At 40.4% G+C, this 13693-nt stretch overlaps 3 protein-coding genes across 3 annotated transcripts in view; 2 read left to right on the forward strand and 1 right to left on the reverse strand.

Moving 5' to 3' along the window:
- The window catches only part of LOC134287873 (probable serine/threonine-protein kinase DDB_G0268078), a 45142-nt gene that overhangs the window by 24302 nt on the left and 7147 nt on the right, over window positions 1–13693 (forward strand). The window contains exon 6 of the mRNA XM_062851005.1: window positions 35–283. Within this exon, the coding sequence (XP_062706989.1) occupies window positions 35–283 (249 nt within the window). The remainder of the gene's footprint in view (window positions 1–34; window positions 284–13693) is intronic.
- Window positions 9347–11032, reverse strand: LOC134286742 (cuticle protein 8-like). Its single transcript, XM_062848408.1, has 2 exons — window positions 10320–11032; window positions 9347–10247 (listed from the first exon to the last, which is right to left on the reverse strand). Exons 1-2 carry the CDS (start codon window positions 10329–10331, stop codon window positions 9567–9569), a joined length of 693 nt encoding a protein of 230 aa, XP_062704392.1. The 5' UTR covers window positions 10332–11032; the 3' UTR covers window positions 9347–9566.
- LOC134286741 (cuticle protein 8-like) lies at window positions 11488–12661 on the forward strand. Its single transcript, XM_062848407.1, has 2 exons — window positions 11488–11830; window positions 11902–12661. Exons 1-2 carry the CDS (start codon window positions 11819–11821, stop codon window positions 12580–12582), a joined length of 693 nt encoding a protein of 230 aa, XP_062704391.1. The 5' UTR covers window positions 11488–11818; the 3' UTR covers window positions 12583–12661.

A 13693-nucleotide genomic window follows, 5' to 3' on the forward strand; every position in this document is an offset into this window, starting at 1 on the left:
GTGACCATCCACTTATATTGTTATTGTTTTTCAGGAGTCGAATAAAATCGACGAAAAAATCGAACGCAGAGTTCAAACTGGAAGATCTGTTTGGGACGGTTTCGTTTGGCAAAGATACGAAAAGCTCGAAATACCCGAACACGGTTCCATTTGCCAAGGGCACGATGAAGAACGGTGATGCTCTGACGGATATTTTCGACAATTCGGACACAAAGCCGTCGCATTCCAGTGCGAACATAGTTCCTAGGCGGAAAAATCAACAGGTGTTCGTTTCGAATGGAAGGTGAGTAATAAAATATGGGTGTTATCAAAGACGTTGAACAGTATGAGGAGCTTCTTGTAGAGCTTCCGTGTTTCTCAAGAACGGCACAGCAGTTGCGTTTCCACGCATTCAGCTTCTTCCAGGCTGTGTTTCTTCTCCCGAAAAAGGTGGGTTAGTTGTTTCCGCTGCTGTTTGTAACGTTCCTCGTTTTGCCGGATTCTTTACTGCAATATTCTTCTCTTAGAAAATCGCTCTGAACCCCTCGTTGAACAATTCGTTCCGTCAACTCTGTTTCACGTAGAGTAGGTAATCAAAAGTTGAACCAAATTGAGGCTTTCCGAAGTAGCGCAAATTTTGAGTGATTTTTTCTCCCACATGGAAATAATTTACTTCGGCAAAATCTTATGTACATGAATGCCACGGGTATAAGCTTTCTGTTAAGTGGTAAAAAGTTTGTATTTGCACCGAATTTCATTGAAAAATTCGATTATTCGTCAACAATGATTTTAATCTTAATTTGAACCACCGTAATCATAATTTTAACCGTAAACCGGGGTCAAATTGATCTCCGGGTTGAAATTGATCAGTCGTTTTTCAAATAGATAAAGCATTTTTTGACTAGTTTCCTTACAAAAAGCATAGAGTATCAGATTCCGACAACACGATACTTAAAAGGAAACTATTCAAAATATGCTTTTTCTTACGGAAAAACGTCTGATCAATTTCGACTCGAAGATCAATTTGACCCCGGTTTACGGAACCAATTTTAATCTTAATTTGAACTACTGGCGGCAGCAGCTCGAGCATCTCCCACAACCAGGGATGAGAAATGTACAGGAAAAAACGGTAACCGGCTGTACATTTGACATTTTTCCACACGAATATCACAAGCCCAGCCAAACTCAAACTGTTCGAAAAATAAATGTCATAACATATTTTTTTTCAGCAGGCTTCTTCCTCGAAACGGTTTCCAAGCGCGAGAGCGCCGGTACTCGAGCACAACGACGACAGAAATTTCTCTCTCTCTCATTTTCGCCTTTTTCTGCGTTTCAAACCGCTTCTAGACCAACTTCTTTATATGCATTACAAAGCTAGGAGTGTGTTCTAGCTATTTGTGCAAACAGATTCAAATTATTCACTAAAACAAGTGAGTTATTAGCAGTTGAACATATTTGACATTTTTCCCAATCTCCCGCCTCGGCATGACTGCTCATAAATATTTTTGTGGGGAAGCGAAAACTATCAAGCGCCAGCTTGACTGCCGACGACGCGGCTGCTGATGGTATTGGTGCTGCCGTTGTTTTGTTTTTATTTTACTGTCGGTATCGATGAACGGAAAAGAGAAAATAGTTATTTATGCAGCAAGTTGCAAAATGATGATTTTTTCAGCACGAGTTGTACATTTATCCAACGAGGCTAGCCGAGTTGGATAAATACGACGAGTGCTGAAAAAATCGAGTTTTGCAACGAGTTGCATACAACATTTTTTGCGATTACAACAAAATACTTGAGTACGATCTTTTCTGACTGTTCAAACATATCTCAAGAGAAACCACGTGCGAGCATCCATGCACACCAGTCCGATTTTTTTTAATCAGGTAGGCTATGTTTATAAGCGTCACAAGTACTCGGAGTCGCGTCGTCAACGAGCGTTGTTTTTTTTTCTGCTGCTGCTTCAAACTCTACGTTTATCTGGCTGACCAAATCGGATTTTGAAGTAGCTTCTATTCGGTTTTGATCTGCCGAATAGCCATAGAGCTGGCATCGAATCTGGCCAAAACAGGAAAGACCCGGAAAGACCATAAGCGCGTCAGAAAACTTGTGAAAAGTGAATCCTTGCAAAAGTGCCGAAAAGTAGTACTTTTCGGCACTCTTAACAGTGCCGAAAAGTTCTACTTTTCGGCACCTTTGAGCTAGTGAAGAAAAGTAGGCCATTTCGTCACACTTGCGACGATTGAAAAGTGCAATAATATAGCACGTAATTGCAAAAAAGTATTTTTGCCATCCCTGCCGACAACAGCCAATGTCGTGTTGAACAATAGAAAAACACATGGATCTGCTAATTCACATAACTATTTTTCATTAGGAAGTGGAATTTCAACTAAGAATGTTCTAAACTCTTCAGGAACTTGGAAACTAAATTTCGAATTTTTCATCTTCCAAGAGTAAACAAAACAACCTCTAGCGCAATCGGCTGGCCAACACTGGAAGCTGGCCTCCGTTTACTAGTAACTATGGTGTAGCATTGATTATACGTCGTTTTCAAAATTTGTTACTGAGTTCAAATTTAGATTACAAATGGTTCAACTTAAGATAACATTCTCCAAGTAAGAATTACTTAAATTTGATAATTTTATGACAAATAATGCGGAATATTATTCGGTTGGTCGATTCTACGATAAATAAGCTTTCATTTGACGTGTTCACATATTGCGTGTGATACAATGCATGAGCTGTACGAGTGCACCGAAAATGTATGTACTTTCTCTGGGGGGAAATGGGTTAAATCACATTTATTTATTTATTTATTTATTTATTTATTTATTTATTTATGTCAACAGGTCAAAATAATACACCCCAATGACACTTAATACTAACAAATAATGATACATTAAAATTAACAGAGTATTTTTCTAAACCTATTCTTATTTACTAAACGGGAAACATGGAAGTCAAAAACATTGAAACATTTATTGAAAACGCGGCACATGCTTCGCAGTGGTTCATTTTGGCCATAATTGCTAGAACTGAATCTTAAATGAAGAAAAGAGTGCGAGCGTAGACTCCGTCTGCGAATGTTAAAATCGATCATACTGAGAAGAGCAGGACAATCGATGTGATTTTGCACCAGATCTGCAATAAAGCATGCCTTAGCAAGTTCTCTTCTTGCCTGGAGAAGCTCCAGATTTATGAGCATGCAACGACTTTTGTAGCTGGGCAAGTTGTAGGGATTTCTCCAGTTAAGAAACCAAAGAGCAAAGCGAACAAACTTACGTTGAATTGATTCAAGTCGCTGATTTTCATTCTGGTAGTATGGAGACCAGACTACTGCCGAGTATTCCAGAATCGGGCGTACTAAAGCGCAATATAATGATTTCAAGCAATAAATGTCTTTGAACTGTTTAGCAAAACGAAAAATAAACCCTAACTGCGAAGAGGCCTTCGAAACTATGTACGAAACGTGATCTTTAAAAGTTAATTTTGAATCTAATAAAATGCCTAGATCTTTCACAGTAGTTTCACGTTTCAGGTTTGTATTGTCTAAGCAATAATCGTGCAAAAAAGGTAATGCTTTACGACCAAAAGATATCACTAAGCATTTTGAAACATTCAGTAGCATACGATTGAGTCGGCACCAGTTAGCAAAGATCTGTAGTTGCTGTTGCAGAAACACAGCATCGTTCGGATGTTTTATAACATAATAGAGCTTCAAATCATCAGCGTACGACAGAGTTAAGCAATCCAGAACAAAATTGACGTCATTCATGTAAAGCAAAAATAATAAGGGTCCAAGGTGACTACCCTGGGGCACGCCAGAAGATACATTCATTTTTCAATTGCCTGTTTTCCATGACAAAAACGCTTTTTTCAATGCTTTTAAAGTCCATGTTATCAGATTATATTACGGATAGCTATGTTTAACATCTTTTTTGGGACAATATTTGCCTAAAAAGTACGTCGTTTTAATGAATTTCGAAATGGTTCAAATTAAGATTACAATTTGACTAGTTCAAAGTTTGATTTCTTACCCTACCCGATGGTGCTTTTAGCTGTGACGTTGATGCCTGCTTTTACTGTAGCTCAACAGTCCTTCAAAAGGCCGCATTTAGCTCGCCCTCGTCTGGCAGCGCTGCTTCGAGATTCTGCGTGTACATCTGGCTGCTTCAGTTGCTCTAGGCTATACCGTGGCAGCTGCCGGAACCACACGTTGCTGATGACGGAAAATTGTGGGCGTTATTTGACGATAATGGTCGGAGTCAATGTTAGAGTCACGATAGGTCCTAACGTCGATACATATGTCGGAGAAATATCAAAACGTTTCCTTCTGCTGTCGTGATTTACATGACAGGCACGGTGTACAACATTTAGAAGGTGATACCTTCCGGAAATCTGACAGTTTTTTGATGACGTTATTCAAATCGTTCAGAGGCGATCTAGTACTCCCCATCAATTTGATCATGTGAAGAACGATTAGAATGACGTCACATGTTTACATCCAAAATCTATGTTTACATAGGTTACTATCCTGCCTTGTGATATTTATGCCGTGATGACAGGTATAAGGTAAGCTTGGAGGCGACGAAATCGATGATTCGTAGCCATGGTCGTAGCCTGTCTCGATCGTCAGCTGGTAGGCGCTGAACTTTCCAATCGTCGGTCTGAATTCCTCCTGTCATACTTGAGCGTTTTGGTCTCCTATGATGATTTTGACGTCGTGGCTTGAGCAGCGATCGAACTCGCGTTAGAGTTGCGCATAGGACATTCGATTACAAGTGGTAGTCGAAATACGCGTATCTGTCAAAGGATAAGCAAAATAGGGCGGCATTAAAAGGTATAAAACTGATACACTGACTACGAAGGATGATATCGACATTTTGGTCTATAGCTGTAGTTGACTCTCTACATCTCGATATTGAAGTAACCATCGATCGAATTGAAGGACCTATTTGTAATGCACACTAGATTGAAAAAGCCTCCGTGACTAGGAAAAATCGTAAACAAACAGGTGTCACTTCGCATTTCCAGAATGTTTTGCTCCTAGAAAACTTGGTCTAGCAACCTTTGGAAATGGCCATATCGACATATTGAGCTTGATTGACCGCCCGTGGATGCTACTCCAGTATCGCCATACCAGCTACACTCACACAAGGACCAATGAGATAACTGCCGGGGACTAGCAGGCATCTTCAGTGTGTGAGCGTTGGTGATCTTCTATTTTTAGGCGACAATGGCGCCTGCCACGTCAGGTTGCAGGTCAATGTGGGGAAGGGGTAAGGAAGTGATGATTGCAATCGTTTGTATCCACATCTGGCCGTATATACCTCTGCGCCAGCATAAATTCATGCGGATGTTGGAGTGTTGGTGGGAATTGGTTGGCAGAAGGTTCACGCATTGGTGTGTGGATACCAGGGGAAGGTGATAGAATTGTGTGTTTTTTTATTTATTATTTTGAAGATGTGCGGCACAGTTCGCTTGATTGCATAACTTGTAGGCGTTTTCTAATAGGACTGTGGCACTGTGCTGTGAAAGTTTGGAAGGAAGGGAAACGGCTTTTTCAACCCGTTTCTGTTCTAGCGACGGGCATGAACATGTTTATATACATGAGTTGTATATGAGAAAGTATATAGAAAGATACAAAGTAGGAGGAAAGGGACGGGCCAGGGATTGAACCCAGGACCTTCTGCATATAAATCAGAAGCGGTAGCCACTAGACCACCAAGCCCGTCCCTTTGGAAATGGCCATATCGACATATGGAGAGAAAATCCAGAACAATAGAAAATCTAGAACAATAGAAGATTGAAGGGGTCGATCGAATAGGGAGATAGGGAGAGATATCGAGATGTAGAACATCGAGATGTGGAGAGTCGACTGTAACATAAAAATACTAAATGATAACAAAATATGTTCAACACATACAGGGAGTGGCCAAAATGTTTGGGATAGGCAACTTTTTTTCTCTCACAAAAAGTACAACAAGCTGTGGCTTTTCATAGAGTAAATAAAAAATTCTCAAAGCTTGACTGTTAGTACAAATTTGAGCTCGATTGGTTAATCTTTCGCGAAGTTAGAACCTTAGAACCGTTCTCGAAAAACAATATTAGTAAGACAGCAAATTTTTTAACTGTCATATCTCGGAAACCAGTGAACCGAATTGTATGAAATTAATTATATACACAGTTCGAAAAAAACCTGTAAAATTATGACGGATCGAATGTAACAAAAGGACCCCGTCATATATGATGGAATTTTTTGTGCGATCTTAAAATTACATTGCCGATATCTGTTAGAAAATATATAGAAAACTTGGGCTCCGAGCGAGAATTGAACTCAGATCCACACCCCAAGGATCACACCCGAGCACTCTCGGCTATCTCAGCTTGTTGATTAGCAGACAGTCAAAGTGAAACTGCTTCTACCATAATACACGCATTCCCAACATGCTCCGACTGTTGCAGAGAGTACTGAGAGAGACAACGGGGGAAACCGCCACAGCTGCGAGCAGCCGTTCGTTTAGCTGATGACGGAGAGTGGCTTGCATGATTTATAGCAGATGCATGTAAATTTAAAGCTAATATGCTTTAAAATCTGTGAATAAGTCGTGTCTGACCAGCTGCTCGGCTGACGATAAATGTTGGTGATTTACATTTTCCTGCCGAAAATTTCAGTTGATCTTCAATTTACGTGCTGTTTAACTTTCATATTTTTTTGCTGTGTATTTATACTTGATACGATTTGTACCAATGATGTACATATAATAAATAGGTTATCAATCAGCCAAATTTGAGAATTTTAGATGCACTCTATGAAAAGTTACAGCATGTTGAACTTCTTTGTGAGAGAAAAAAAGTTGCCTATTCCAAACATTTTGGCCACCCCCTGTATTTTACAAAACTGAGAATCTAGTGGACCATGAATCTGAAAATAGATTCCACTTTTCCTTCCTTTTTACCTTCAATGCGATTGCAGTATGAAAGCGAAGCCTTCAACCACTCTCCTTCTCACTGAGTCCCGTTGGTGTAGGGGCTATCGGCAGCGACTGAACTCGATCAGGGTTCAGACACACTTGGCGCAATAGTTGAAAAAATGAGTAGGGGAGGAAGGGGTAACCCCGTCACCTTAAGCATTGGGATTATTCAAAATTAATGTAAGAGTTAATTTGATATTTTAACTACGCAGAATGTTTGATTCATTAGTATTTTATAAGATTTGTGCATTAAAACTTTCAAAATATGTTTATTCTACCGAATAATGTACATAACACAAACATATTAAATATTGATGTTGTTAATGCAGTGCGGGTAAGACCGTCACTCCTATGGGGTAAGTCCGTCATACTTTTTTTTTCAAGATACTTTTGTAGATTTTAATTTGAAAATGTTTCCAACATATTTTTGATGAGTTGTGATGGTTTACCAATTATTCTAATCAGTCGTTTTTTATATAATCGGTAATTTTAAAGTATATGTATGCGACAAGCTGCCAAATATGGAAAAATCTACTTAAGCGATCATGCCGTTCTCCATGTACATCAGTATAACTGGAAAGAACAGCCTATGATTTAACCTTTCGCACCGTTGTAAAAAGTACATACTACCAAAAACCTCGATCGTTCTCTTCTTCTTTTTCTTCTTGGCATTACGTTTCAACTGGAAAAAACCTGTTGTTGAGCTTGTTCTATGAGCACTTCCATAGTTATTAACTGAAAGCTGCCTCTGCCAAAGACCATTTTGCCTGTGTATATCGTGTGGCAGGCACGAAGATATTCTCTAGTATATGCCCAAGAAAGTCAAGAAAATTTCCTTTACGTAAAGATCCTGGACAGACTGGAAATCGAACCCATCACACACACGGTCATACCTCGATATAACGTAACTTTTGGCTTGATATAACGTTCGGCTCCGTAAAGCGTTAAACGTGATTGCGCCTCGATTAACTGAGTTAGATAAAAATAATGATTCTATTTTGCCAGCCCTCAGGTGAATCATTGAAGAATCATTGGAGGAATACCCGAAGAAATCCCAAAAAGAGTTCCTGAAAGAATCCTCGCCGATGAGTGACGGGCTTACCCCAATAGCCAACTTTTCTTAAACGGCACCGTAATTTCTGAAAAATTGTTGAAACTGACCTTTCGATGAATCTTGGCACTAAAGAATAGTACAGATGAGAATACATGATTGATTAAAATAAATGTCTATACTTGTTTTGTAATTCAGAGGCTAAATTCTACCGACGAAAAATTACTTCCACCGATGGTGCAACAACGTGTGCGTTTGTTTTGTTTATTTTCTTCACGTTTGACAGGTCAATGTTGGTATCATGTGTCTCAAAAAAGTAAAAATGGTAAAAATAAATAAGGTGTGTGGCCAAAAAGCTACTAAATAACTATTTTCTGGTAGAATCATTGGGGTGACGGGCTTACCCACCCTGACGGTGTTACCCGCTTTTCCCCTAATAGGGTATCGCGCCACTTGGGCGGTGGCTTCTATATTCGTCTGTTTTCCACTATAACTCAGTCAATTTTGAACCAATTGTCTTGAAATGTTGTACACGGGTAGATACTATGCCTATCTCACCACATTCCAAAAGTTGTGTCAATTGGTTCAAATTTGACTGAGTTCTAGTGGAAAACAGACGAATATAGAAGCCACCGCCCAAGTGGCGCGATTCCCTAATTATAAGAAACTTTTTTCATCTGCATATAAACCGGCATATAAAGTAAAAATTTTCAATTTTGTTCGATAAAATAGCCCTGAATGATAACTATTCATTCAGCTGTCTTTTTTTTTCTTTTGAAACTATATTACTAGCTGTACCCGGTAAACTTTGTCTTGCCTACTGCGTTTTTTTGACGTTTCATGTTTCTAGCTAAGACCAAGTCCCCGGTCAAAATGTATGGAATCGATTTTCTAAAAACTCTCAATTTTCCATGGTTTTTGCCTCATAAACCTCCCTTGGGTGAAAACTAACAGAACAAAACTAAGACGACCAACATCGGACCTTCCGTTCGCAAGTTATGAGCGGTCCCACGTATGCCACTGCATTTTTATATACATAGAAGATATTGAATAAAATATTGTATAACACAATAAGTTATCAACTTGAACTAAATGATTTCTTATTAACTTCTTATTATTGTGGTATTCGTGGAGTTAATTTGAGTTATCAGTTGTGTTATGTTGATTCTTAATTCAATCTAAATGATAACAAACTCAATTATCAAACAAATGATAACCAGGTAACAGACTTTGTCAATTTCTTGATTTTGCTTTGGCTGACCAAGCCATGTGGGAAATTCTGTTGTGCGCATGGATGTCAAAGTATTTTCAATAATGTAACAGAATTTGTTGTCATTTTGTTATCTGCTTTTGCTAAGGTATACTGTTCGGAGAACAAATTGTCATGGATGGAAAACCTTGTTGCTAATGACTGAAAACATCGAATGCGATTTAGCGAAAATATCAAATATACACCTTAGTTTTGACATTTTTTTAAAACATTTATTCTAAGAAAATTCCTCTAGATTACTTCGTCAGGTTCAATGAGATAAATTTGTTTTTTTTTTGCACTCTGATATCAACCACTCTAGTAATGGCTGTAGTGACCACTGGCATGATGTCCATCATGATGGCTGTAGTGAGCTACCGGAGCAACATGAGAAACATGGTGGGCCACCGGAGCGACATGGTGGGTGCTGTGGGAGTGAACAATTGGGGTGGCGTGGTGGTGTGAAACGTGAGCAACAACTGGAGCAGCATGATGGTGCGAGATGGTGGCATGATGCACTGGAGCTACGGCATGGGTGGAAATATGCACCGGTTGAGCAATGACCTTGTGCACTGGTTGGGCGATCTTGACATGGGTTGGTTCACGACGAACGACGGCATTGAATCCAGAGTGGTGATCGGCATGGTAGTCAACAATACGGTGGTGACCATCGGCATCAAGAAGGCTGTATTGTCCGTGGACTTCATCTCCGTGGCGGGTTTCGTGCTGGCTCTTGATATCTCCGGTGTGCTCATCGTGGACGGAGTAGGAGAATTCGTAGTTGGCTGGAGCATGGTGCTCGACTTCCTTCACGATGGTGTGATGGACAGGAGCAGCATGGATAGCGGCCACGTGGTGAACTGGAGCAGCATGAACAGCAGCTACATGGTGAACAGGAGCGGAATGATGGAGTTGGATCGATTGATGAGACGATGCATGACCATGTGGGGCAATGACTCCAGCATTGGCCGCAGCGAGAAGGGTCGCCAAAAGAACAAACTAGGGAAAGATTATCAGAACAAAATCGTTAATGTCAGACCTAACATTAGAAATTTAACTTCTCAAGCTTACTTTGAATGCCATTGTATTATTCCTTATAAGTTGCTTGTTGCTCTCGTGAAATGAGAATGATTACATGAGACTTCTACATCTGTTTTTATAGTGCCCTGATATACCTAGAACCGCACTCGATTCTGCTTGTCTTGAGGGGTGTGTTTCACTTTCTTTCGGGGGTCCCAAAATAAAACCCGTTTTGTTGGTCAAGGAAGCATACTCAACCTTGATTTCGTTAAAATTGCAACCTGGTTCAACTTGTACCGTCACTTGTGTTGGCTTTACAAATAATGTATTTAATTTTGATTGGAATGTGATTTAATTTGATTTTGCATTCCGGACCCATACAACCCAACCGCACCGGTCTTGCTACTCAAAAAGATCATACCATAACAAGGGTCGATTTCAAATCAATACAGGAAATGTTTGTAATGAAATAAAAACTGCTTGATTTCCTTCGGTATGGAGTATATGTATGTCTGTGACACGGTATGGGATTGCAAGAAGAGCCAATTGCCTAAAAACTGTCGCAAAGAAGTATTCCTTCGATGATTCTTCAAACAGAGTGTCATGAAACTAATAAATAAATAACATTCCCTGAGTTTTCCAGGGTTTAACCACAAAAAGATGTGCTGCAAAAAAACGAGGTCCGAAACTAATACAAGAAATGCCAAATTTTCCTGAGTATTCAAGTAATTCCTTGAATTTTACAGGTTTCTTCCGTAAACCCTTCAGGACGCGCGCTGTTGTAAAAAGTACAACACTACCTAAAAACCTCGGTCGTCGTACACAGCGCGAGCGCGGCGTAGTTTCAGTTGCTTGATGGCGCGCGTCCTGGAAGTTTAAATAAAATTCTCAAAGGATTCCCTGTTTTTCTAGGTCAGATCAATTTAGTTCTTGTCATTAGGCTGATCAATATCAAAATAAACATGTCCAAAAAAATCATTATAATCGAATCTTAAATTTCGTGCAAATGCACCTTGTGTCAGAGAATATTTAGTTGCATAGTGTCGTTCTACCTTCAGAGAACGAGAAAGCACACTGGAAGCCACGTAGATGTATCCCTATTCCTTTCTAATGGATTTACTTGCAGCTAACATGCAGCTTGCATTTGGGTTCCCTAAACATTGATACAACACGCTGGAATCTAAATCATGACGTTACCGCGCTCGGGTGTCTGTTATCTTTCAATTCGTGCCTGTGAGGGCCCAGAATGCGAAATAAAATTGAATCACATTCCAATAAAACATAAATGCATTATCGGTCATTAAGCCAACTCAACGATACAAGTTAAACCAGGCTGCAAAAATAATGAAATCAAGGTTATTTGTGCTTCCTTGACCAACAAAACGAGTTTTATTTTGGGACCCCCGAAAGAAAGTGAAACACACCCCTCAAAAGAAACAAAGTTGAATGCGGTTTGAGGTATATCAGAACACTATAAAAACAGATGTAAGGGTCTCTTGTAATCATTCTCATTTTACGAGAGCAACAAACAACTTACAAGGAATAACACAATGGCATTCAAAGTAAGTATAAGTAATTAAATTTCAAATTTTCGGTATGACATCTATGCTTTCATTTTGACATCTTCCCCTAGTTTGTTCTTTTGGCGACCCTTCTCGCTGCTGCCAATGCTGGAGTTATTGCCCCACATGGTCATGCATCGTCTCATCAATCAATCCAGCTCCATCATTCCGCTCCAGTTCATCATGTAGCTGCTGTTCATGCTTCTCCAGTTCACCACGTGGCCGCCATCCATGCTGCTCCTGTCCATCACACCATCGTGAAGGAAGTCGAGCACCACGCTCCAGCCAACTACGAATTCTCCTACTCCGTCCACGATGAGCACACCGGAGATATCAAGAGCCAGCACGAAACCCGTCATGGAGATGAAGTCCACGGACAATACAGCCTCCTCGATTCCGATGGTCACCACCGTATTGTTGACTACCACGCCGATCACCACTCTGGATTCAATGCCGTTGTCCGTCGTGAACTAACCCACGTCAAGGTCGCCCAACCGGTGCACAAGGTCATTGCTCAACCGGTGCATATTGCCACCCATGCCGTTGCTCCAGTGCATCATGCCACCGTCTCGCACCATCATGCTGCTCCAGTTGTTGCCCACGTTTCACACCACCACGCCGCCCCAATTGTTCACTCCCACAGCACCCACCATGTGGCTCCGGTGGCCCATCATGTTTCTCATGTAGCTCCGGTAGCTCACTACAGCCATCATGATGGACATCATGCCAGTGGACACTACAGCCATTACTAGAGTGAAAAAAAAACAAACTTATTTCATTGAACCTGACAAAATAATCTAGAGGAAATTTCATAGGAAAATATGTTGTAAAATAATGAAAAAAAAATAATAAAAAAATTATGAAGTATTTTTCTTATCTTTAACTAGGGTAAGTGTTCCAATTATAGCTTAGGTACCAATTTTTCGCCATAGTTGATTTTCACCCTTTGACGATGTAAATCTACAAGAAAAAAATTGTAAATAACAGATTACGTTCACAAGAGATGGTTGATGCCACATTTTGCTCAAATTATGGTAGAAATAAGTCATATTCCTTAAAATTTCGGCTTCCTTGCACCCTTTTTCGCCAAAGTGTACCAGTTAGGGTTAATCTCATAAGGAATGCATGCAAATAGTGCGAAAAAGAATCGAAGTAAAAAAAATGTAACCATAACTGGTACATGGTTCCTATCATTGGCACACGCTGTAATAAATACTAAAAGTAGTTCTGGCTCCGTTCCTATATTTCTCCTGTGAAATATGGAAACTAAGATATCTTTTAACATATTTATGACATTCGTTGATCTTCTCGTTATTTTTGTACAAATAGTTTTCCTTAGGTAGTGCCAAAATTGACCATTTCAACTTTAGCAACGATGGAACTGCTGTGCCGTTCCCAAGAAACACGGAAGTTCTATCAGAAGCTCAACGCATCCCGCAACGGCTTCGTGCTGCGAGCCGAAATATGCAGGGGTAAAGACGGAGGCCTCTTGACGGACGGACGTGAGGTGATCGAAAGGTGGAAGCAGCACTTCGATCAGCACCTGAACGGCGTGGAGAACGTAGGCACGGGAGCCCACGGCAACGGAAGGAACGACGACGCCAGTGCAGTGGAGGACGGATATGAGCCAACTCCCACGCTGAGGGAAGTTAAGGATGCCATTCATAAGCTCAAAACCAACAAAGCAGCTGGTAAGGATGGTATCGCAGCTGAACTCATCAAGATGGGCGCAGAAAAGTTGGCCACCTGTCTGCATCGGCTGATAGTCAGGATCTGGGAAACCAAACAGCTACCGGAGGAGTGGAAGGAAGGGGTAATCTGCCCCATTCACAAGAAAGGCGACCATTTGGAATGTCAGAACTT

This window comes from Aedes albopictus, chromosome 2, assembly GCF_035046485.1.
Source record: "Aedes albopictus strain Foshan chromosome 2, AalbF5, whole genome shotgun sequence".
NCBI lineage: Eukaryota > Metazoa > Arthropoda > Insecta > Diptera > Culicidae > Aedes > Aedes albopictus.